General features: G+C 33.2%; 1 protein-coding gene across 6 annotated transcripts in view; it reads left to right on the top strand.

The window, feature by feature from the left end:
- wrd (Protein phosphatase regulatory B subunit well-rounded) overlaps window positions 1-27,246 on the top strand; it is a 140,176-nt gene that overhangs the window by 111,504 nt on the left and 1,426 nt on the right. For 5 of the 6 annotated variants that reach the window (XM_088242964.1, XM_088242963.1, XM_088242965.1 and 2 more), the window contains 7 exons: window positions 16,617-16,816; window positions 18,228-18,431; window positions 19,979-20,109; window positions 21,609-21,726; window positions 23,917-24,029; window positions 25,277-25,439; window positions 26,674-27,060. In XM_088242964.1, the coding sequence (XP_088099090.1) occupies window positions 16,617-16,816; window positions 18,228-18,431; window positions 19,979-20,109; window positions 21,609-21,726; window positions 23,917-24,029; window positions 25,277-25,439; window positions 26,674-27,060 (1,316 nt within the window). Of the gene's footprint in view, window positions 1-1,406; window positions 3,027-16,616; window positions 16,817-18,227; window positions 18,432-19,978; window positions 20,110-21,608; window positions 21,727-23,916; window positions 24,030-25,276; window positions 25,440-26,673; window positions 27,061-27,246 lie in introns of those variants that run through there. The other variant, XM_088242960.1, reaches the window with a different exon arrangement.

Here is a 27,246-nt window from a genome sequence, read left to right as displayed (position 1 = left end):
TAAATTGAATGCATTCGGCTGGGGGGCTTACCCATTACAAAAAGCCAATTTATAAATCGTTCATTCATTGCAGTAGCAGAAATCTCGCTGACCACCTGTTCTCGCTTCTAGTTTCTTTAGTAAAATTATCTATTGATAACTTTTTAAAGTGGAATATTCATGTTATGAAAACATGCAAACGGTTAAGATCTGTTGTTAGTCAACTGCACAAATTAAAGTTTTTAGTTTTTCTCTCCACACTTAGATTAGTATATTTGTCTCTGGGAGAATCCATAATAAGAGACGGGATCACCGCTTAGGGACATTCTTGTGCAACAAACATTAAATATGTACAAAATTTTCAAAATGCACTTGTCAAATTTATTGCACCTAATTATGTATACAATCAGAGAAATAATACTCCATTTATGTATAATAAATTAAATGTTTTATCAGTTAAGGGTATTTTATGGAGCAAAATTATTATCTAACAGGTGTTCAGCTCGATATATAAAAATAAATTAGAACACAGCTATCTAACAATATTTACATCTGTTGATGGCCTAGTAGTACCGAAATTTAAAAATAAATATGGACAACGTGCGTTGGATTATATTGTTCCAAAAATATTTAATTTGTTCCACTTGACATGAAAACATGTCATAGTAAAAATAAAATTATGTTTCTATTACGTAAGTGGTTAGTAGACAAAACGTTCCTATATTAATTTATTATTTATGTAATTTTCTTTTTTTTATATCTCATTAAATACATTTGTGTTATTTTCTTAGGCTAACCTTTTCTTTTATTTCTTTCTTATTTCATTTACATTTTTTAGATGTTAATTTTAATGTGTACTTTTAATTTTCTTATTATTTTTATTTTTTTCTGTAGATATGAATTGAAATTCTCGATTTACTTTACTTTGTTTAATTCATTTTTTATCTTGTTTTGATTACATTTATGAGCACACACTATTTACATATGTGTTTATTTTTTTTTTCCTTATATTTACAATATATTCAAGTAAATTACTATTCTTTAATTTTAATTGTATTATTTCTTTAAACTATTTTTTATGTTTATTATTTTATACGTATACAGTATTATGTCTGTACTCTTCTTATTTGATTATTAATTAAAACTAATGTCCGAGCACCCGATGACAAACTATTATTGAATAGTTTATCGGGAAAAAATATATCTTAATACTTTGTTTTCTTTATAATGTATTAATATTGTAATAATGTGGATATGTTATTGAATAAAGACTATGAAAAAAAAAAAAAAAAAAAACAGCGTTGTATCAGCCTTCACTGGATTCTGGGTAATCAAATTTCCACAACATCATGTCCTATTTAAATATTAATAACAAACACAAAAACATGCGGAACTGTCATTTAATTTATGCAAAAAAAAACTGAATAAATTAACCCCTAAAACTAATTCCCGCCTTTCATCTATCACACTAACCTAAATTATCTGATTTACGTTGATCTTCTTTTTAAAATCCACATACGACGGCTTTGAACTACAATAATTATCAACGCCTAGTTATTTACAGGCACATTTTCATGTTTACACGATGTTTTCCCTTTAGTTTTTAGTTCATAGTCAAGTCCAGAAACTTTTGGTGCGAATCATTATTTACATTCCGTATTTGATGTTTGTGTTAACTGTTTTCAAAGATTTTATCGGATAGCTTGTGTAAATATAAAAGTTTGTTATATTTAGCTCGCGTGGCTTCATTATCGGATATTTCGGATAGATTTTTTTTATGATACACTCATTGACCTCTTAACCATCGATTCCGAAAAAATCCAATATGGCAATTATACTAGCGCGGCTTTCGGCCTACTTCTGTGACGTTTTTCTAAATCTCTCGACGGAAAAGACCGATTATTTTCTGAAGCACTTAAGTCTACCTTTTCCGTAGTGAAGACGAGATAATTGGCGAGTTTTTCCCGCGCGGAACTAACGGGCGACCTTTCCTTTTGTCCTCCCTCCCTCAGTTTTCGAGTGCGAAATTGTTCTGCCGTCAATCGGCAGCGGCTGGCGCTCGGCCGGCGCTCGGCTGGTCGGAAAACTCGGGTCGCGGGAGTGCGCGGGGAGGGGGCGCGCTCTAGCCGCCGCTATCGATTTTCCCGCCCCCGCTCGCCCCGGTAGCGGCCGACCCGAACACAGGCCGCTTCGATTTGATCTAGCATCGCGCCATTGCAACTAGCCGCCGAGTTCTGTGTCGGTTCATTTACACCCGACGCGCGGTAATTTAGAGTCGCGGACAGACGCGATATCTGTTTCGGCAGTCGTCGGTGACGCTGTTTCGGCCGCGGGTGTTGATCGCCGGGCGCTGACCGAATCGATCGCGAAGATCTCCCGCGGTTCGTTAACCCGAAGACATTCCCGGCGGAACGGGGAGTGGGCCGAGTGGCGGATGACTTCGAGGCTCGGTCCCGAGAGGAGGCGTGACCCGCCCGCGTGACGCAACCTCTCCGCGTACGACAATCCCCTAAAACTTCCCGAATGTGCAATGGTACACACTGGTCTGTCCACCTACGCCGGGTTGACCCGTGCGATGTTCTTCAGGGACAAGGACAAAGGCACTAACGGCAAGGAGAAGAAGCAGCAACAGAACCAGACGGGAGGATTCGCCCCCAGGAGCGCCGGCACCGTCTCCCCGCTCGGCATCCCCAAATCCCCGTCCTTCCACTCCGGGCTCGACCTCGTGGCGGCGGAGCAGGACAACAAGCGCTCGGAGACCATCGCGGACTTCGCCAGGTCCTTCCGGTTCGCGAGCTACGGCCTGGACTGCGAGGACTCCGCCAAGAAGGACCCCTCGCCGGTGATGAACGGCGGCCAGCAGCAGCCGCAACAGTCTCCGCCGCGAGGGAACATGACGAACGGTGGCCGCTTGCAGGGGGGCGGTGGCTCGGGTGGCGGGCCCCACTCGGCCCCCGCGGCCGCGCAGGAGATTTACATGCGGACCAGAGACAGGAACTTCTATCACACCAACGTCCAGGACCTGGTGCAACTGCCCTACCTCAGAGGTACATCCCGTTGCGTATCTTACATATATTATTAGTGTCCGGGTACATTACTCGAGCTTCCGTTTTGGCAGCCATTCTGCGTAGGTTTTACACTGTGTAGTGTTTGCACATACATTGATTTTCATTGTTAAGTGCATCCCGTTATCTACTACAAGTCTTGTGTACACATTTTTTTATTTTTAAAAAAGAAATATCGCACAAGACACGATATTCTATTATGATATCTTATCCATATCGACTTGTTTACAAAGTTGTAGGTAGCTCATGTGTTTTAATCAGAAAATGCTTAAATACGTAGCATATTTTTGTTGGTGTCTGGAATAATAGTTTAAATATAGAAATGTAACCGCTCTATTAAGACAAACAATAAATAAAACATTTTTATATTATTTTGTTAATTTCTGATATTAAAAAAAATAATGTAATTCAATCACGTTCAGCCTATTTGCCGTTTTTATATTGCCATCGTCTGTAAGCAAATTATTATTTAAACTATTGAATGAGAAACCTCTGTAATAATATAATATAATAATAAAACAGTAAAATAAATTTATTTGATTCACTAAATTAATCGTTTTGTCATCACTTTTGTAATAAATTCGCGTTGTTTGTTCCAGTATGATTTAATTATAAATGAATTAGCAATTTTTACTTAATTAAAATTGTTTCTTTAATGACTTACCTCATAATATTACTAAACAGAAATTCAAAAATTAACCAAAAAATATGATAAAAACAAATATACCAGATGGTGTATAATTATTATAAACCGTGAGGTTTCTAATGAAATAATAATTTTTCATATGTATGTATTATTTATTCTCTTCGTAACATTGTTATGCTAATTTAAAATAAAGTAAACTGTTACTACGCATTTTATCCACCAAATACCAATCATTTTTTTCAGTGTGTCGTATTTTAGGTCAAAGTTTATATGGATAGAGCCTTAAATACTTTGAAATGTCAATACCAATTCTACAATAAAACCATCCGCTTCGTTTATTAGATAGCCAAATAACATTAACCCCGATTAAATGAAGGGTTGCCCTTTCTATAGGGCGGGCGGCCACGAAAACCGCCAATCATTTTTACTCATACTGCTCCCGTGTTCTCATTTCACGCCAGTTTTACAGTATCAAATATTGAACTTGATTTAGGACAAACTCTTTAGATTAAATATATGTCGAAAATATTAAAATCGACGCGACGTAACGAATTTAAGCGCTGCTACATAAGTGCATAAAATATGTTATCTTAATGCTATTTCTCAAATTGCCGAAACACATAATACAAAATATGTGTTATAATATAAGCCCATTGCAGGTGTAGTGAACCAACAGACAAAATGTTCAAACTTTTGTATTCAAAGTTTAACTATGTGAGCTTTTTGCTGATTATTTTTTACTAACTGTTTTGATATTTTAATCCACTTGGATGTTTTGTACCAAAAGAATCAGGTTTTTTTTTCCCGTCGATTTTCTTTTCATTTTATTACCAACTTAGTAAAATGTCTAAAAATAACGAAGTCTAGAGAAATAATGAACAATTTCTTCATTTTCCATGAAATATTTTAATCCTTCGTCGTGCGTACGCGCACGGACAGGACCTTGTAACAATAGCTATTCGCTCGACGTGTCCGTGTCGCTCCCGCGCAGTTTTTCTTTTGAGAGTGGCGTCAGAAAAAAATCATTTTTCATTAATCAGTTCTTCCTTTAACAACTCCAATAGATCTTGGTATAAAATAAATAATATTTTCACGTGAACTCGCTCGTAATAAACGCTGTCGTGTATTCATTCTCGCAGCGCTCGCGTGTGATCTGCGTCCAAATTTTCGTATTGTCCCAGCGTTCTGTCCCGCGCGGTCAAAGCTGTTAATGGAGCTGGGACAAGACAATATTGTCGTATCTATCGTTACATGTGGGGGCAAAAAGTTTAAATTGATTTTTCTTTTGTTGTATTTTTTAAATATTTAACTTAATATGTTTTCTAAACAGATTCAATTTTTTCTTGAGTACATGCCATCGATAAAAGTTTTTAAAAAAAGGAAATAAACTACGTCACAAAAAAGAGGCTACCTTTTACTTGGTGTGGGATTATATACTGAAATATAACTCAAATGTTCAAAAAAAAAAATTCTTCCTCAATGGCGCTACTAACAAAATCGAGCCTTGGCCTCCTTCAATTCCGCCTGTCCTCAACCGCTGTCTTCCGAGGAAGTTCAGTTTTGAGGGTTGGCATTTTGGAAACTGGAAATCTATCACAACACTTTTATCATTGGTTGATTTAGAAGAACTTGTGACCTAATTCAACGTAGTTAATTTTTATTCTATTTTTCGTACATTTTAGAGAAACTTCGGCCTACAATTAAATGCTGTAATTTTTAGCGCGCGTAGCAAAACATTTTTTAAATACGATTTTCCATAGCACTGAACTTCCTCATTTGCAACTTGTAGAAGCTGTGTTGCGTCGTCTTCCCACCTCGAGGTCTTACAATTCTTCACCCCCTGGATGTCCAGTCGTGATTACCTTAGGTACCCGCTCATTTGTCATCTTTGTACATGTCCAGCCGATTTCGACCACCACGAAATATAAATTATTTATTTATTTACCAATTTCATTTTTTATTATCGTCGCTGAGTTACGTTCTTATATTGGATTAAATAATATGCCAAGTTTCCACGTATTGACATAATTCGTCGCTTAATTGTTTCTTCGAATAACATGTATGCAAATATGCAGCGGAGCGAACAATTTCGTCATGTTGCCGACATATACGTTTCATATTTACATATTTATTATGAAATGAAAAATGCTGTCAAATCAAAACTAATGCGTCTTACGAGAACTTATTTATACTATACCGTGAAGTTTCCGAGGAAACTGATTGGTTTATGCTCATTTGAAATATTTACGTTTTTATTTATGCTAATTTAATATAATTACAAAACTTCGAGAATAACGACTTATATTAGAAAAACATTAAAATATAATCAAAATGGAGTTATTATGTCATTCGATTCGACATTTGTTAAGACGATATGCGTCAAAGAGCTTATTACTACTACTACCATCCCGCTATTTCTCCGTAGGGGTAGGCAGAAAGAATGGACCGCCACATTCATACATCTTGTCATACATGCCCTTCGTTTCTGCCTGCTTTTGACATGACCAGACTTAAGATTTCGGTTTATCTGATCATGCCACGTCTTCCTTGGTCGTCCTCGTCCCACGTTACCGCGCATTCTCGCCATTTATACCTGATTTACCAATCTTTCGTCATCCATTCGTTCATGACCAAACCATCTAGATCATTCCTTAATCTTGTAACTTATACCGCGTCGAAGAGCGGTTTGATTAATATGTATTTTAACCCTCATCTTGGCAGAATGTTTTTTTTTTTTTTCATATTTGATGGTTGAAAGGGCTTCAGAATCCCAAGCAAAATATTGCAACATAAATTAAACTCAAATTTAACGCTCAAATTCAACTGATATATTTATAACCATCGCACACGATCTCATAACTGTATACATTTACCCCCTGTGCACTCCTCTAAATTCGGATTGAGGTCTCTCCTTTACATTGCCTCTACTCAATATAACCTTGTGCCTATTCACCTTAAATCAATTTCTTTCCAGTCTGCGAATAGTAATCAGATTCCATTAAATAATCATTTCCTTAAATTATTTCTCGATAACCCTTGACTTATGTAAGTTAATGTTAAATAATATATAGTCCATTTTTGTTTGAATTATGTTTTTCTAAATATGTTTTTATTTGATAATCTTTTATTGTATCTATCCCAGAATGAGTTTGCTAGCTCGGGAGTACAATTATGTTATTGTACATTTTTGTATTTTGAAATAAAAAAAATAAAAAATCAAAGTTTAATATGAATTTTGATAATGCAGTAAAGAATTAAACATGTGGTAAAGCAAATTTGACTGAAAGCTGTTTCACTCGTGTTTTAGTTTATGTTTTACCCGCTGTCCGCACCCCAAAACTGAATCGATTTTTTTTTAAAGAATATCAGAAAGAAATTTTCTGTGTCGTTATCGTTTTTGTATATTTTTGTATATTGTTCGTCTGAAGACGACAGATAAAACTACATAAAATACAATTTATCAGCAAAATAAACAAATGACAGGGACACGTTTTTTAGTACAGGTGGATATCTGTTGTGCATAATAAAATCATCGACTAGTGTCATAATCCAGAGAGAAAATACGAGAATAACTTTGGATAAAGAAAACTAAAAAAAGATTTCCTAACAACCATTTTGCCTGTAGAAGCGTAAATTTAAAAAGTACTGTAAACACACGCCTTTTTAGAAATACCCTTCGATGACAAATATGTGAGTTCAATTAAAACTTTTAAGTTTATTTCAACAGAGAGGGAAAACATTTTTGAGAAGGGAATATGGATTTACAGGGCTTATGACCTGTCATTGGCTGGTTTAAGTGGCCACTTTACACACTGTGTAACATTCACCATTCTGCCCATGTTTGAACATCCACATTTCCTCAACTCTTCCATCTGTTGACTTTTGTGAAGTAAAAGAGCTGAAACCTTTATCACGTGGGTGAGATTCATCCGGCTGAACCAAACCAGCCAATGACAGGTCATAAGCCTTAAAATAAAAAAAAAATAAAAAAAAGCCCTGTAAATGCCTAGACTTCCATATTCCCCTTCTCAAAAATGTTTTCCCTCTCTGTTGAAATAAACTTAAATATGAACAACTCTCTAGGGACGAAATCCAGCCAGTCTGCAAGCATTTGGACATACTCATACATTGTACAAAACTCTTCAAATAAGTCATCGAAACCATTACGACACAAACAATTATTATTGTTTTTTTTTTTTTTCATTTTTAAAGCACTTACTTTGTAGTTATTCATTATAATTAAATAAATAAAACATTTTTTTTTAACCACTATTTTTTTTTCTACCGACCGGTATCAAAACAAACAAGCTTTTTCGTCAAGGTTTGATTTGGTTTGAAAAAAAAATGATTTATTGGGTCCACGTGTAGTATTAAGTTGACATGATAAAAATAAAATAGGAAATAATTCATTAGTTACGTAAACCTTGACGAAGAAGCTCGTTTGCTTTGAAACCGGTCGGTGGAAAAAAAATAGTGGTTAAAAAACAGTTGTTTTATTTATTTTATTAATTATGATTGTCTTCGGATGACAATGATTGTGAATTGTGTGATCACGAATAATGACAAAACGGGAAATTCGGTTTTTTAAATAGTAGAATAATTCGATTCTTCCAGTAAACAAAATATTAGACTGTCAACACTAAATATTCCCATCCCCACTCGTTCCTATCAATCAACTATACCGTAATAACGCCGATAGTTTTGTTTACCGCTCTGTGTCGAGGATTTTTCCGCCCGCACGTGTAAGGCCACACGTGCGCATGTTGATTTATATTTTTTTCATTTTTCTCATTAGTACCTACTAGCGGATAATACATTTTTCTACAACCCAAATATCTAGTTAGCATCTTTTTGATCTAATCTTCTTCTTCCTTTGCCGCTCCTACCGGGGGTTAGCAACTGTAATGAGGACTTTAGCCCTACGGGAGATTGGATACAAAAAACGTTTTCTTGCGCGGGGTAAAAATTAGAGCATTAAATTGTACCGCAAAATTTCTTGAAAATGTACGAATGTTTTAAAAATATTTTAATAAAAATGCACTACTTTGAATGACGTCACTGGTTCATATAAATCAACCTATGATATGAGATCTATGGGAAAACTGAATGAGAATAAGCGGAAATGAACTTCTGACGTCACAAGCGGAGTTTTTTCAGAAATACAACAACATCAAACCATCACGCCGTTTCTCCGTAGGGGTAGGAAGAGAGGATAGAACGCCATATCACTCTATCTTTGCATATAGACCTCGCTTCCTCTACATTCATACATCTTCTCATGCACGCTCGCCGATTATTCGTACTTTTGACATGTCCATCTTCAAGTATTTGATGAGCTTGATCGTGCCATGTCTTTCTCGGTCTTCCTCGTTTTCTGCATCCATCAACATTCGCATCGTAGATCCTTTTAGCCGTTCTTTCGCTCTCCACTCGCTCTACATGTCCAAACCAACGCGGCACCCCTTTCTTAATTCTGTCGATAATGCATATCTCAGCCCTACACAGTTCACGGATCTCGACATCTGTGCACCTATCATACATCGTTTTATCACACATTCGCCCGAGGGATCGCATTTCGACAGCATTTAACCTACTTTCATCATAATTTTTCCAACTCTGTACTTCGCTCCCCATTCATTACAGTTGGCACTAGAACTCCTCAAAACTTCGTAGCGCTGATAATACGATATATAAAAATTGAAAAAAAAAAATGTATTTTTTAAAACCACTGAACTTTCTTATTCTGAACTCCTGCGACAGTCTAATCAGCACTGCTGCATCAGACACACCGAAAGCATTTCTGAGCCATTACAATGCTCTTTTTCGTCCCATACCTCGCCTGTCCTCTATTTTTCCTTTCATAATAAGTTGGAGATGCGCATACTTCTAATTGCGAAATATGTGTCTAGAGTATGAGGCTTTTCTTCTTTTAACAATGGTCAGTAACACCTTATCTTTATTGATTATCCTTAAAACCATGAGCGACCAATTGACATGTGTTTTTGCATAGGGATAGCCGGAGAGGTGGGAAGTGTAGGATACTTACTTTTCATCCTGAAAATTAAAACATAATGTAATATAGTAACAGTGAGTAATATTATTTAAAAATGAGTAGGGCGGTAAGATAGGATGTCAAAAATAAACAATTTGAAATGAATTCTTTAAATTTTATCATTTCATGTTATTCTTGTACATAAATATATTTTTGTAGTGTATTATTTGTGTTCATTTTGTTATTCGTTTCTGTTTGTTTTGTTATTATGTTTATTAAAATTTGTAAATCCATGCACAGTTTCCGGCATCAAATATCGTACGTCGGCATTTAGAAAGACACCTTCGGCTTTGTTAAGCTTCGTCTTTGTTATACAGTGGTCTGGTCTCCATTCTATGTCAATCGCATAAATCACATTGAATCAGTCCAACATCGCTTGCTTCGAAAAATAGCGTGGATGCTTGGACTAGAGAGAGATAATTATTCTTATGCTGAAATAGAGTCAATGTTAAATATTTCTAGCCTACAAAAACGTAGAACTAATATTGACTCCATATATGTATATGTTCGGCATACTAAATGGTATAATCGATGTTCCATCATTACTGGGACAAGTAAAATTCAATATTCCGACTCGTAGATTGAGAAACAATGAAGTACTGTTCATAGATCAGCATAGAACAAACTATGGCCTAAATTCTCCAATGACCCGCCTTTGTCGTATTGTTAACTCAAGACAGGATCTGGACTTTTTTGGTTTAAGTTTACAACGATTTAAACGAGCACTAAATAAATAGTCCAGATCTTGTCTCGATGTCCCTTATGTTTGTCAATGCTTCTTTCTTTTTTCTTTAAATGTTTTAAACTATTCTTTTATTGTAATATTTAAACCTTATAAATTGTATACATGGACAATGTCCGTTAATAAATAAATAAATAAATAAATAAATAAATAAATAAATAAATAAATAAATAAATAAATAAATAAATAAATAAATAAATAAATAAATAAATAAATAAATAAATAAATAAATAAATAAATAAATACATACATTAAAATATAAAAATTTTGAATTGGTCAAATATATTATGAAAATCCCTCTCCTGCACTCCTCCTTTCCTCCACTCTATTTACTCATCCCTTAACCTTCTTACGAGCATTTTTTTTCTCATGTCTTATATAATATTTTTTTTTTGTTTTAGTTTTGTAGTACCTAGAATTTTGGATTTGTGAACAGAATGACGATTCTACCTCACCATCATAGACTAACGGATCATCCTATTTCTTTCATAGCGATAATTGGACGACGGAGTTACTTTCAATCCCGAAAAAATATATCATTCAATGGGGAAAATTCTTATTGATAAACAAAAGTTCTAATTAAATTATTACCTAAAAAAATCTCCCTAATACCACGTGAGCGAAGCCGCAGGTAAAAACTAGTATTTAATAAATAAATAAATACATATGTGCTATTTCTAGAACGTTCGTAAACGCGGCGGTTTGTTGAATAATTTAAACCTAAATTAGCATTATGCAAAGAGATCTTAATCGCCTTTTCCATGAGCCTTCCCCTCTGATGTAATGAAAGGGTTAGTATTCGATATTTTTATTATTTGCCATCCAAAACGTGACCTCAAAGGCCCCAGGTCAACCAAAAGTCATACAGTTATTTCAAAATGTTGATTTTCTTCCTAGAAATTCAAAGTAGGTTCGCATAAATTAGACGAATGTCGCACGCATTTTTATTTTTATGTTGTAAATTGCGTTTTTTTGTGAGGTCGTGGTCCCATGGCTATTGTAGCGGACTGACGGATCAGAGGTCCGAGGTTCGAGCCCCACATTACCTCAGCTTGATTCCCGTTACAACTCGTTGGAAATAGCCCCACATTTGAAATAAGTAGGGAAATCATAAAAACGCAAATATTTGTTTTAAAAATAATTTTAAAATCTCAAAATTTTTACATTTATAAATATCTTTATACATCTATATTTGAACATCTATATCATCTACATGTTACACGTGCGTAAAGTGGCCGCTAAAACTAACCAATGTCAGGTCATAAGCCCTGTAAATGCCTAGACTTCAATATTCGCTTCACTTAAAATGTTCTCCATCTTTTTTTTAAATAATTTAATTTTTATTGTTAATTCGTACATTTTTTTCATTTTTTTTTCCATTTTTACAATAATTTAAATTCAATTTAATGATTTATTTTGCTCATTTTATATAAATATGTATTTAGTTAGTGTTTACATGTATTTGATGAAAAATAAGTAGTGTCTATTTTTTTTATTGTTTCAATATATCATGTATTATTTTTCATTGTTTGTAAACCATATAAATAAATCTCTGTTGTAATATATAAATCTTAATAAATTTAAGTGAGGAATTTTATTTATTTATTTGTACAATTATATTTATTGTTTTTTTTCGATAGTCGAGTTTATTTTATGGATTGATTCTTGGTAAAATTCCGTAGACGTAATATGAAAAAATATAAAAAAAACGCCAGGGGAAGGCTGTTTCATTAATTATTTATTTTTGTTTTTTTACAATTTGAAAAATCAATGTCGTCCTTAAATTGTATTTAATTAAGAAGAAAAGCGGTCTGACTTTTCTTAAGACAAACATATTATCGGATTTTCTTCCTGAAAGCAATGATGTTTTTTACACACTGTAGCTGGCATTTACCATCGGCGTGTCTCTATCGTTTTATTTTTTGATAAAAATAAATTTTGCACCATAACAGGCTAGGAGGTCCAATTACAGTGGTGATTTACAGCGCAGAACACCCAGGTTTGAGAAAAATCGCATTTTTTCCACGTAATTGTTTCTTATGGAAGCTAGGACCATCCGAAAACACCATGAAAGCGTCCAGTTTTATCTGCCGTCTTTAGACGTTCGTACGGTATAAAATAAATATAAATAATTTTGAAAAACGGGTAAGGTACCGACATTTAAATTAAAATTTCATTTTTATACTCTTTTACATACTCTTTCTAAAAGAAAAAAAATCAGTTCAGTTTTGGGTTGCGGAAAACGGGAAAATTATTTTACTGAGGCATAGTCAGTCTTACATGCGGTTGTAATTTTTACAAAGTATCGGAGAGGCATTTTCAAGAGAGTGACAAAAAAAATACCTATGTAACAATATTTTAAGTTTGTCCAAATTTTTGTAGACAAGGACTGGATTCAACTCCCTGGGCAGCTGTTAATATTAACATATTACAACAGAAATGAAGAGCATTTTAGAGAAGGTAAAATATAAGTCTAGGCATCTACAGGGCTTATGACCTGTCATTGGCTGGTTTAAGTGGCCACTTTACACGCTGTGTTACATTTAGATGATATAGATGTTCAAATATGGGCAGGATGGTGAATGTTACACAGTGTAGAAAGTGGCCACTTAAACCAGCCAATGACTTCTGTATTACCTTCTCTAAAATGTTCTTCATCTCTGTTGTAATATGTTAAATACCTATTCATGTTCATGTGTGTGCGTGGATGGCTCGGAGTGTACATTCGGTATTTTTATTTATTTTAATTTATTACCTCCATGGAAAACGCAAATGTCAACAATTATTCTTTTCTCACTAAAAATTCTTATTTATTTTTTATTTTTTTGTCACATTTAATGTTTATATCTTTTTAATTTATGAATACTTAATTGGTATTTTTATGTTAAAATAGTGTTTTTTTTAATACTTATTATGTATGACTATGTTTTCTGAATAAAATAAAATCAAAATTGTCTTGCACCCCATATCTTCTTTATGTGGCAATTTGTTGCGTCTCGTTTTTATTTTTACGCAATTTAAGAAAAAAATATTGCCTTATTTAATAATAGGCACGTTGTCAAGTGATGCAGAATATTAAATTTCAAATAGAATATTTCCACGTATTTCATTATTCTAATATGATTCTAAATGGCGTCTCACATTATGCATGTCTCTTCGTCTGGCTTATATTATTCTAGAAAATACATTTCATAAATTCATAAGTTTCTATATATATATACTAGCGGACCCGAAAGATGTTGTCCTGCCAGAACGTTGACTTGCCTGCTTTTATTTTGGAAAAAGACTTCTTATTGATAAGCAGGTACCTAGGTACTTGATTATGATTGAATTTCAAAACTAAAAATTATTTATTTTCAAATATATAATTATTTTTGCAAATGTCAATATCGGCTCTTCTCACCAACAGGGGTGCACTTTATTCATGAATGCGATTTTCAAAAATGTATTGACTGTCAGTTAATATTATTTTAGTATTACCAAAAAGCCAATAAAGTAAATAAATGGGAAGAAATTATAAGGAATGTAATGAAAGAACCTGATTGGGATTCATAAAAAGTGAATGTTGTTTGTAAACATTCAAAAACAAACTTTTTTTAAACACTAAAAACAACATCCTTCGATTTTTTTTGGATATGCATCCTCGTCGAATGCAACCCTGGTAGGTTGATAAAAAAGATTTATGCTTCTTACTTTTTTTTTTACAGATTCGATTGAAAATTTTAATGTCTACGAACACGCGCAGCGCAAAGATCTACATTTCGCTAAAAACCTCACGTGAATGGTTTAGCCTATTAGGAGGAGTTCAGTGACATCACACGTACAGAAGAATTATATATAAAGATATATATTTTTCTTAAAATTAGACATGATACTTTAAATCCTTACTTGATTTATCCAGCCTTACATTTAATTACAAGAAAAATAATATGAAGCATGTATTCATGATATAAATTATAAAACAAACAAAAAAACCTCATGTGAGACCATATTGTGTAATATTAGCGGCCCCCATGGCGTAATAACTAAGACCTCATGTATGGAGGGTTTTAGGTTCGATTCCTGGTGAGATCGCGAAAATTCAATACGACTTTTCTCAATAATAATAATAATAATAATTATGGATAACTTATACAGCGCCATTTTCGTAATATAATACCTCAAGGGCGCTTTACAAAGTGATTATATAAAGATATAAATTTAATTTTAACTTTTTAATTTCAGAAAAATAATGTACTTATTCATATTGGGATTCAAAAAATACAATTTCAAATTGTTTTAACAACATTGTTATTGTGACCCATAGCCGACATTATAAATATGAAATTGCGTTCTACTGTGTTTTTTTCTTTGTTTGCACCGCAACAGGCCAGGAGGCCCAATTACAGTGGTGAATTACATCACAGAACACCAAGGCTTGAGAAAAATCACATTTATTTTTTGTGTTCTCACAGGGAATCGAACCCGGAACCTTCACAGAGGCCGCCAATAATATACATAATACTGTAATGTATCTTTTTTTCTGGTTTAAATTCCTGGGATTGTTTTGCCAATTTGTACTTGCATCTCCTCCATTCCTTAAAATCTTTTCAACCGGCCATGTGATGTTTAGCAGTGGCGATCGGTGATTTTTTTTAGGTAAGCCACAAAAATTGTTTAGAAATTTGTATATTAATTATAAATGACTACTTTTTCTGTGGTTCTGAGAAACATCATCTCTTTGCTTCAGCTGTTGACAACAGAAGATTATTACCAATAATCCATCAACCAACAGTTATTATTAATAATAATAATAATCATAATAATAATAATAATTTTTGGATAATTTATATAGCGCCATTTTCGTAAAAATAAATAAATATCCCAACACGTCTTGCAGCTACAGAGCGCATGGACGGTTGGGATTCTAGTTCCTCGTCTCCAATTATGATATATTACAATTATGATATATATGAGCTAGATAACAGAACATCTTGCAGCTACAGAGCGCATGGACAATAAGAAATCTAACTTCACGATGTATGTAGGTATATTATACACAATGTTAGTACAACACTGGTACAAAAGTTGATTAAAAAATACCGCAATAACACTAAGCACTGGGCGATTTCTTTTACAAATGAATAATGCCAAAAAGCGCCACACCGAGTGCCGCATATCCTATGTCATATGTCAACTGTATCTTATCAAAGGAAAGTAGTCTTTAGGAAATTCTGTTTACCAAATAGAGAATCTTCAAATAATATCTGTAATCTGCTAGCATACTTAAGGAGGAAATAACAGCAACTGGCTTTTAAAAATTTAAATACAGCACACATTTATGTATAAGGAAATAGGCTTAAGTAATCGGTCATTTACTTCGTTCACTGGGAACGGGCTGGGCGCGTTTTATCGATGTTTATATTCATTTTTGAAGTAAGATATAAACGGGGACAGTGATTTATAATAAATAACAATTATTTTATTTATTTTACAAATACAACCACTCTAAAACATTATAATCGATATTCTTATATAATGGTAAGCTGCACATAATTGCTTATATGGACAATTCGCCCCTGATGTGTATTTGATTCTTAATATAATGTATTATATAATATTATATCCACTGGAACCTCTTATTATAACACGCTACAAAATGAAAATTTTGAAATCTGTATATGTATCTCAAGCAATGAAGGTGATGTCATACCAAATGTGCATAGTCTGATAGTGAATCTTTGTTACGACTTTGTTGATTATTTTGTAAAAAGAGGTTCCCGTGTAGTCATCTTGGTAGTAAAACGATCCTAGTGACAAATACCTAATATATATTTTATAGCAAACGTTTTTACATATTTTCTTTTATAATTTTAAAATTTCTTTAATTACTATTTTCTTAAGATTTCTATAATCTAGGCGAATAAATTTGATGTCAGTAGTAAAACAGAAAGATGCATTTTTTGTTGACAGATCTACTCAAAAGTAATTTTTCTCAAAACTGTGATATTGTATCTCTGGTCTCTTCACCACTAGATAACAATATCTTAATGTATGAGTATGCAATGTTAAAAAACAAATTATGTGAATTGAAAATTGGATGCGAACCTTAAAATACAGTCATCATGAATGGTTTTTTCTTCATTTTTGCAGATGCCTCTCCAAACGACCGTGAAGAGTTGTTTATCCAGAAGCTACGCCAGTGTTGCGTGCTGTTTGACTTTGCGTCGGAGCCGCTCTCTGACCTGAAATGGAAGGAGGTGAAGCGAGGAGCCCTCATGGAGATGGTGGAGCTGGTCACCCTACAGAGGGGAGTGCTCACAGAAGCCATTTACCCCGAGGCAGTCAACATGGTAACTACACTCCAATTAAAAATTTAGGCATCTTATCCCTTAGACTGCTAAGCAGGTTTTCAAGAATCTAATCAGAAATGCTATTCTTTAAATAATTTATAAATATTTTTAAAAATATTTTATTGAATACGTTGTTTTCTAAACATACTACTGTTTTAAAAATTAATAGCAATTTTAAGAAAAATCTCCCATTTCATATATTTCTAATTCACGCCTTATGGAGTGAGAAAGATAGACAACATTTGATGTTGGCATCATATTGTCGTGCAGCGGTTGTAAACCCTTTCTTATTTGGAAATAAAAACAAACAAAAATGATCTCCTACAGCAATCCCAAGGCGCATTGTTTAAATTGTTATTATTGAAAGAACATAATTATAATCGTTTTTTTGTTGATTGCGGGGCAAAGTGCCCTGTTAAATATTATCAAACCTACCACTAAGCAAAAATAGAGTAAAACATATCTAGAAATTTGTTGTAACAGAGAGGGAAAACAATTTTGGCGAGGGAGTATGAAAGCCTGGATATTAACAGGGCTTATAACCTGTCATTGGCTGGTTTAAATGGCCACTTTACACACTGTAATATATGTTCAAACATCCACATTCCTTAATATTTTTATATTTTTTTGTAAAAACAACATTCCCTCAGCTCTATGTGATAACAAAATAAATTATTTTCTCTAAATTACAAACATAAAATTTTCAATTAAATTTATTTATCTGTAGAATCACTTTGTAAAGCGCCCTTGGGGTAATATATTACGAAAGTGGCTCTATATAAGTTATCCATTATCAAAAATAATAACACTTCCATATCTTGACTAAAAGAGCTGGAACTTTCACTGATGTCGGTGAGTTTCATCTGATGAATTATTTCACCTACTAGATAACGCCTAAAAATGCTTTTCAATTTTTATACAAGTTAGTTCAATTAACAATATTTTGAGTATGTCCAATTTGTAGGGAGTTCTTTATATTGAAACTTTTTTTCAAACAAAAGGTTTCTTTGAAATCGGTAAAGGTACTAAGAAGTGATATTATTTCTTGGTAGATGTTACAATATAATTTTAATTACTTAAGTTTTTTTTTGTTTACTACTTTCATATTCAATTGATACTTATGGATATGTAAAAAAAGCGAAAGTTCTCTTCCCCTTCTTCTTAGTTAGTTCTGCCGATTGGTCCATTGACGATTAGTAAACCGGAAATCTTCCACAACTCTCTTATCATTGGTTGATTCATATGAACTAGTGACGTCGTGCATTTATTAAAATATATAATTTTTTTTGTTCATTTTCAAGAAGCTTTGCTGTATAGTTTAAATATTAATATTCACTAAATAATAAATAATAATATTCACATAAAAATATTCTCTAAATAATAAATAATAATTTGTGCATATTTTTTCTAGTTTGCAATAAACCTGTTTCGGACCCTGCCTCCCTCATCCAACCCAAACGGTGCGGAATTTGACCCAGAGGAAGATGAGCCGACACTGGAGGCCGCGTGGCCGCACCTGCAGCTGGTGTACGAGTTCTTCCTCCGGTTGGTGGAGTGTCCCGACTTCCAGTGCAACATTGCCAAGAAATATATCGACCAGAAATTTGTCCTGCAGGTATTAAAACAATCTTTTGTTGTATGTACAAAACACAGGCGGCTTCTGACCAAAAATACTAGCAGTGTATTTATTCACATTTTGCAAAATTTTACTTTGCATTACTTCCAAGCTGGTCCCTCAATGCTGAGGATCGTGACCACCGTGAACTCTTCTCACCAGCCTCCTCCACCCCAGGCTGTCCTCAGCCCGATGAACTGACTCTCTAAGTTTTACCCTTCGTAGCCTCCCTTATTTATTTATTTACTGTTCCATGAACCTTTTATATAATTACAATAAAACCAGTGAAAAAAAATTCAACAAACAATAGCATAATAAACAAAAACACCGAACAAAGTATACAATAGTAAACAGTATTGATATTAAAAAATAATTTAAAAAACTGTAGCAAGTCCTTTAAAAGGAAAGTTAAAAAGTTTTCATATTGGTCGACCTCGTGGTGTAATGGTCAGCGCGTTAGCCCGCCATGCAAGAGGTCTCTGGTTCGATTCCCGACATGGTTGATATGAAATATTTATTTTAAAGGATGTTTTCACACTAGAATATTTCATAGTGTCTGGACTGGTCCCTGAAGCGAAAAACTGATCATCTTACCTTCATGTAACAGAAATGATCAAGATACGCTGCGATTGATTTACCAATGCAGTGCCCTATGCACCATTAGGTGCGGAAAGGGAATAATGATGATATATTGATCAGTCCATCTAGTTGGTATTCTACCCCGGCCTCTACCTTCATCAGACTCTTCTAGTTTCGATGTATTTGTTCTTCTGGCTGTCCAAGGTACACGCAGCAGTCTTCTCCAACACCACATCCTGAATGCATCGAACCTTTCCTTCTCGTAGGCAAGCACTGTCAATCTTTCAGCCCCATGTAGTAAAATGGAGAAGACCAGGGTTTCCACCAACCTCTTTTTTGTAGTATATAATTTAATAAATTTAGCATGACGTTGTAAACGAGCGATAGTTGCAAAAAAAAAATTAGAATTCTTAAAAGAAAAATTTCTTTTTGGTTTAGTTTAACAGTCTATTAACGAATAAAAAATACAAAAAAAACACTGAACTTCCTCATTGTCCGTAAGGATAGGCAGAGAGGGCCACATGCGTCTATCCTGACTATAGTCCTTAAAATGTAACATGATTAGAATGACAGTTGTCAGAAAAAGTGACGACATAACTTTGTAGTAACGTCAAAGAAGTTATTTATATTGACACATGAAAAAGCATTTGTATCTGGCGTGTTAATTTATTTTTTTAATACAATATATATAAAATCAGCTTTAAAACTAAAAAAAAAACTAAAATAAACCTAATTATTAACGACGTTCATACAAAGTTACATCATTTTGCAAAAACGTTAGATATGGGACAAAGTTTCATGATTGCATGAAATAACTGATTAAATCGATTTGATCAGTGATCAGTAATTTCCCATCACTTATGAAATTAGTTTGACAGCTGTCATTCTAATCAAGCTATATTTTAAGGACTATAGTTGCTTCCACATTCATACATAATTGTGTAATCACAGTATTTTATCTATTACAGCTTTTAGAATTGTTTGACTCGGAAGATCCTAGAGAAAGAGATTTCCTGAAAACAACACTCCATCGGATATACGGAAAGTTCCTCGGACTGAGAGCATACATTCGCAAACAAATTAATAATGTATTTTATAGGTGAGAACTGACTTTATATTTTAAAATCAAATACAATGTTCGTTTTATAATATGGTTTAGTGAAAAAAAATGTTTTCATCAATCCATTTTTTAAATTATGAATGAGTTTTGAGACATCAATCCATCCTTTAATCAATTTACAACATCTACCAATTAATGGTTCTGTTCATAATTTATATTAATAGTACACTGTTCTTATGAATCAGTGTCATAAATGTGTAATTTTAATTATAATAACAATCATGTTACTGTATACAAAGATAACATTATTTTATAAATTAATACACGTATGTTGTTGTCATCATAGTAAAAGAGGATCTACAGTTAATATAAATATCATATTTGTTTGAATATCTCCTTTGAAAACAAATATAAATATCAACAATATTTTCAATGAGTTCTTCCAAATGTTTGTAGACAGGACTGGGCTTAACCCTCCAGGGAGTTATTATGATTAACATATTACAACAGAGATTGAAAAAAATTATGAGAAGAGATATGGAAGTCTAGACATTTACAGGGCTTATGTCCTGTCATTGGCTGGTTAAAGTGGTCATTTTATACACTATTCTGTCTGTTTTTAAATATCCATATTTATTCAACATTATATATGTCATAGACGTAATTTTCCATACCGTAATATGAGGGTATTACTTGCAATCCTAGCAAAATCCAAAATCTTTTAAAAAGTTAGATATGAATTGAAACTTATTCAGAATACAATAATTATAACATTCTTAGTTCAAAATACGACTTTATTTGTGAGAATCTGACTTTGCAATACTAAGTAGAGGTTGGCATGTTTGTAACAAACCTAATAATTTAAAAGTTAGTGATCTCTGATATTAAATGTATGATTTCTCTATTGTTTCTTGACATAATCACGAATTGCTTATAAAATATTAACTGGTTATGATAAAGATTTCAAATGTAAATAAAACGTTGAAGCTATTTATGGTATCAGTTTTTTTGATTTGCTCAAAATAAAGAAAAAATATAGAAGCTATTCGCAAAAAGAGACCAGAATTATGGGCAGACAATTCTTGGTTTTTGCACTACGATTGCACCATCTCACACTGCATTGGTGCTTCTAGACCATTTTGCCAAAAATTCAACTCATATCGTTCCACAACCATCGTATTAAACTGATTTAGCAAAGTGTGATTCTGGCTTTTCCCTAAGCTTAACAGACCGCTCCGGGGACACCATTTTGACACGATTTAAGAGATAAAAACCGATTTGCGTGTGCTCTAAAGGCCATTCTGAAAATCTACTTAAATAATTATTTCAAGGATTTGAAAAAACCTTGGCATAAGTGTATTGTATCAGAAGGGGAGTACTTTGAAGGCGATAAAATAGGTTCAGAAGAATAAATAAAGATTTTAAAAGTTATAAGTAATATCACCTTATTTTTTTTATCACAGTAAACCGTCCGATATTTTCCTATTAAGTATCAACTCCAAAACCTATTCCTGACTAATATTTTATTTTATTTTCAGATTTATATATGAAACTGAGCATCATAATGGTATAGCAGAGTTATTAGAAATATTAGGATCAATTATCAATGGTTTTGCGCTACCATTAAAAGAAGAACATAAACTATTTTTACTGCGAGTAAGTCTTCTTTATTTTAATATTTTCTTTCTTTAAATTTGTAATAGGAAATTGAATAAGCTCTCGCTGTTTCGCGGCAGCTGGTGTTATCTCAGCCTTTTTACATCGGGCAATACTACACCCAACTTCACCGTGAAGCCGCACCATTAGGCTTGAATTGACAGTACTTGTTATTCCGCTAAAGTGTAAACAACATCATTTTTCATAGTGTTTAACATGTCGAATTTCGTGGCAAAAAAAGGTATCTGCATTACGTTTAAAAAAAAAGAAAACTGCAGCTGTAGCACATAAAATTCTTGTGGAGACTTACTGTGATCATGCCCTGTCGGAACATCACCGAACATCATCATTATCATCATCATCACCCAACGAAACAATCACAGGAGATAGCTATCGACTACGATTGATGTGTTTGAGCTGAGTATTGAATAAAAATGGGCGCGACCAAGTAATTTTACAGGATGACACTGATTCGCCACATGTTGCGAGGCCGGTCAAAACATACTTGTATACACTCAAATGGGAAGTCCTACCCCACCCGCCGTATTCACCGAACTTTGCACACTTTCGATTACTATTTGTTCCACAATGTTTGATTAAGTCCAAATGCTTGCAGACTGGCTGGATTTCCTCCCTAGGGAGTTGTTCATATTTAAATTTATTTCAACAGAGAGGGAAAACATTTTTGAGAAGGGAATATGGAAGTCTAGGCATTTACAGGGCTTATGACCTGTGATTGGCTGGTTTAAGTGGTTTTCCCTCTCTGTTGAAATAAATTTAACTATTTGTTCCGATCGATGATTCATGGCCCGGCACTTCCATTCTCATGAAGATCTCAAAATATGGCTCGATTCGTAGATATGCTCAAAATATGAGTCATTCTTTCGAGATGATATCATATGCTACCAAAAAGAAAGGCGAAAGTAGTCGCTAACGATGGACAATACTTTCAATGAGATGTTCTTTACTATTTATTTTTTTTAAATAAAGCATTAATTTTCCCGACAAAACAGTGAGAACTTATTCAAATCCCCAATAAAATATATTTTTATCATATTTGTGTGTAAAATCCGTATGAATTTTGCATGTTACATTCCGTGTAGTTCAAATTTTCAGTTTCAACTTATTTACATTATTTAACAAATTTCTGTAATGTACGAAAACAATGTTGGTTATATTTGGACACATTTTTTCCTGAAATACAAATAAATAAATCCCTTCGTGAAATGGCTTCAAAATATCTATCGGACCTCTGTATTAGAGAAAGTACATGTCAGAAAAAAATACTCTTAGCTCAGTTCACACTTGCGAATAATCGATCTCAGTCAGTTCAGATTTCAATTGAAATCCTACTTCTTTCGTTCACCATCCTATTTGTTATAAAATCGGAAAATTTAATGTGTGAAATTAGCTTTAGATTATCGCATCGTTTCGTATGATGGCGATGATTTTAGTTAAAAACAAACATCCATATAGGTAGATGGAGTGTCATCGGAAAGGTTCTAGATTTTATAACAATGTTTTGTTTTTGAAATTACTTTTGTATATTTATTGTTTATTAGTTTAGGTATAATATAAAATAAATACATTACAGAATGAAAATTTAGGAAATAGCTCGCTGCATTTCTCCTCGATCTTTTGTCTCACCTCCACGCAGGGCCCTCGATCAGTTTGAGCTATATTGTGAATTCCTTTTGATAAATTATGCGGTGTATAGTGTGTAACTTCTAATAATAAATGTTTTAATTCTAATCCATGTTAATCTTTATAATTCCCACTCGCAAATCAATATCATAAAAGGTGATTTTTTGCAAAAATAGTGCTGTGTATTATTTTAGTAAATTATGAGAAAGAAAATGTTTCTTTTTTTAAAAAATAATAAAAAATTGACTGAATAATAGCTTTATTTTTTTAAAACTACATGGAATTCAACCTCAAGTACCATATTTATGATTTTTTATTCAGCTTTATTTGTAAGTTTTGTACAAAATTATTATATCAGTATAAAAATGGGTCAACTCATTATTATAAAATCAACAACGAAACTGCATGATTGACGGTGATAAAGATTTTTTTTTATTATTGTATTGTTCAATTTATGCTAATTTTAATACTAATTTGTTATGATTGTTTTATCTGATGTATTTTATATCCCTGCTTCATCTATTCATTTTTATTTTCATTTTCCAGGTTTTATTACCACTTCACAAAGTGAAATCATTATCAGTATTCCACCCCCAACTGGCCTATTGTGTTGTACAGTTTTTAGAGAAGGATCCTTCATTAACACAGCCTGTCATAAGGTATAAACAATTACCATTCATATTATTCAAAGATAATATAAACTAAAAATGATGAGAGCGTTTTACCAACATTTTATTATGATTTAAAATGTTGACAAATATAAGCTTTACATTGTAATTTTATTTTAATAAACACGAAATCAAAATAGAAATTTAAGATAAACAATGGAGCAAGATCTAACTATCATTTTTTCAAATTTAAGAAAATTATTAATTCAGTTTAAAATGTATACTATCTTACCTCCTACAAATTATTACTTTGATTTTTCTCAAATATTGCGATTACTAAAACAAAATGTGTATGGTTTTAATAAAAATGCACTTGATATTTGTTGTCAACACATGACGATCGTCAAATGCTGAGCGTATGTGGTACTACATGCCAGCGACAAATCACAATCTTCAAAAATTGAGCGCATATTTGGGAGTAACTTCTGAAATTTTACAATCGATATTTGTCATTGACATTTGATAATTGACAAAAATAGAGCTCAGCTGGTAGCAACTCACAACATTTGTCGCAGCTTGCAATCGTCAAGTTTGTTGAAGTATTGTTATGTAATTTAATATAATTAAATGAAATATTAGAAAATCTCAATATTTTGAATTTATAAAAACATTCCAACTTCAAATCCATCAATGACTTTATAGGCAATGAATTTTGAATTTGAATGATGCTAGAGTATTAAAATTTTCATTTGGAAGTACATTTAAGGAGTATTTGACCATCTCCTTGTAAATTCTGATGAACAAAATGTAAGTTGAAATTAGCTACCCAATTTAAATTATATCTGCAACCAACTGATTTCACCATTTAAATAATGCTAAATCAATCTTCCGACTGGTTAATCAAGACATTCATCTGGCAACACATCCGCTGAAAGCCCTGACTGTAAAAATCTATGCATTTGTTATCCAAAATCACGCATCTTTTAAAAACCACATTCCCACGCACACCCAACAACTCCGTCATTTCTCATTTATTACATTTAATTTTGTTAGTTTTCATAAGCTTGAAATATATCGCAGTGTTTTATATGTTATTCAAAATTAGAATCAATAATTAAGGTTACTATTTATAGCGTGGTTAATGTATATATAGTATTTCTTTCGTAGTTCATTTTAGTTTCAATAGTTATTATTTCTCTGTTATAATACTCTCTTTGTCTTCGTAAATAAATTATTAAGAAAATAAGGATACAGTTACACAAATAGGATACACAAAACATGTCAATTTTTATTACTAGGTGCTTACTCAAGTTTTGGCCGAAAACTCACTCTCCGAAAGAAGTAATGTTCTTGAATGAAATGGAAGAATTGCTCGATGTTATCGAACCAGCAGAATTCCAGAAAGTCATGGATCCTCTCTTCAAGCAGCTAGCTAAATGCGTTTCCAGTCCACATTTTCAGGTAAATTAATAAAATACATTACCTATTTTTTTATCAGTGTCAATTTAAAAAGGTTTCCAACATTAAGCTTCAATGAAGTTTCTCAGGAATTACATAATTATTATTTTGTTCCAAATCGTTCATACATCTTAAGTGTTATATACTGATCACATACTATCATTCTATTAACCATCGATGTGAAATAAGCTACATTTTAAAAATTTAAGCCATTGTAAATAATAATCTTTCTTGACACATTATTATTTTTTTCAATGACTTTGTAAATGTTCTAGTGTAAAAACATCTTTTTAAATAAATAAATATTTATATATTAGGGGGACCATAAATAAATAGATTATTTTATGACCTGTTATTCGAGTGCTGTTTCTATTTAGACACGGTCTGTGAGTTTTTTTTTGCTTTGAACTATTAATTGACATTATTAATTTACGAGTAATAAAATCTATATTATTGTTAAGGGTAAAATGTCCAACCCAAAAATTGACAAAGGGGACATCAGGCACTGTATATTACCGATTTTCGACCAGGGCTTGAATGCCAGCAAGGCCATTAACTCCATCAAAGAAGTTCACGGTGAAGTGCTCACAGTATGTAATAGTACAAATGTTCAAATCGGGCAATAGAAATCTAAAAGATGGACCTAAATCTGGATGGCCTTCAAAATTTGATAATGGTTGAGGAATTATCGCAGACTCAAATCCCCATGGTCAACTGTGCAGATACATTTACGCAACGCATCGGCAAGACTAATAAAAAGGGAATTCGTGCTAAAATGTGCGATTTTAGAGTCCCCCCAATAGGGATTGTCCTGGATTTGTTTTTCAACCTTTTTTTAAAACTTGCATTTGTTTTGGAAGAACGATCCTTTGTAAGATAATTCTACAAAGCTTTGCCAAAATAAATCAACGTCATGAATGAATATTGAAAAACAAATCCAGGAGAGTCTTTCCTGCATCTACTAGCATTGCTAAGGGGAGATGTGACCCTCGAATTTATTAACAATAATTAACAAAAAAGATAAATAACATTATTTTCCTCCCTTAAATAATGTTCACTTTGTTATTATAACATTTAAAATCTCCGCTGACAATATTGTTTGGCAATTATTGATAAAAAGTGTAGAAAAGGAAAATACCTTATTTAGGATTCTTACTAAACATCCATATGTTTTTTTGTGGTGTATTTTTTTTTGTAGCAAAATGATCACTTGAAAATATAATAATAAATCTTTCAGGTGGCGGAAAGGGCTCTATACTATTGGAACAACGAGTACATCCTCACTCTTATATCCGACAACGCCACTCACATCCTCCCCATCATGTTTCCGGCCCTATATCGCAACTCCAAGAGCCACTGGAACAAGACCATCCACGGTCTCATATACAACTCCCTGAAACTGTTCATGGAGATGAACCAGAAGCTGTTTGACGAGTGCACGCAGCAGTACAAGCAGGAGAAACAGAAGGAGAGGGAGAGACTCCACCAGAGGGAGGAACTGTGGGGCAGAGTGGAACAGCAAGCTAGGCCCTCTCCTTCGCAGGCTCCCTCCAACCTGCAGATGGACGGTCTGGTGGATTCTAATGACCTCAGCCCTGAGAAGCTAGAGGCGGAAGCTAGAGAGGTATAGTGACAACTTGATTATCTCTATTTTTGTTGTACAATGAATTACCTGAAGAGGTTCAAGAAATTGGAAGCCTTAAAATATTGTAAATCAATTTGAAAAAACATGTTCTTGATAAATTTGTATATTTAATGTAATGCATAAAGGCCCAATTACAGTGGTGAATTACAGCACAGAACTAAACTT

Source organism: Micrasema longulum, unplaced genomic scaffold, assembly GCF_059751315.1.
Source record: "Micrasema longulum isolate JH-2025_06_02 unplaced genomic scaffold, ASM5975131v1 h1tg000178l, whole genome shotgun sequence".
NCBI lineage: Eukaryota > Metazoa > Arthropoda > Insecta > Trichoptera > Brachycentridae > Micrasema > Micrasema longulum.
Note: the sequence above shows the minus strand (reverse complement) of the source record. Positions and strands in the feature narration are given on the sequence as shown.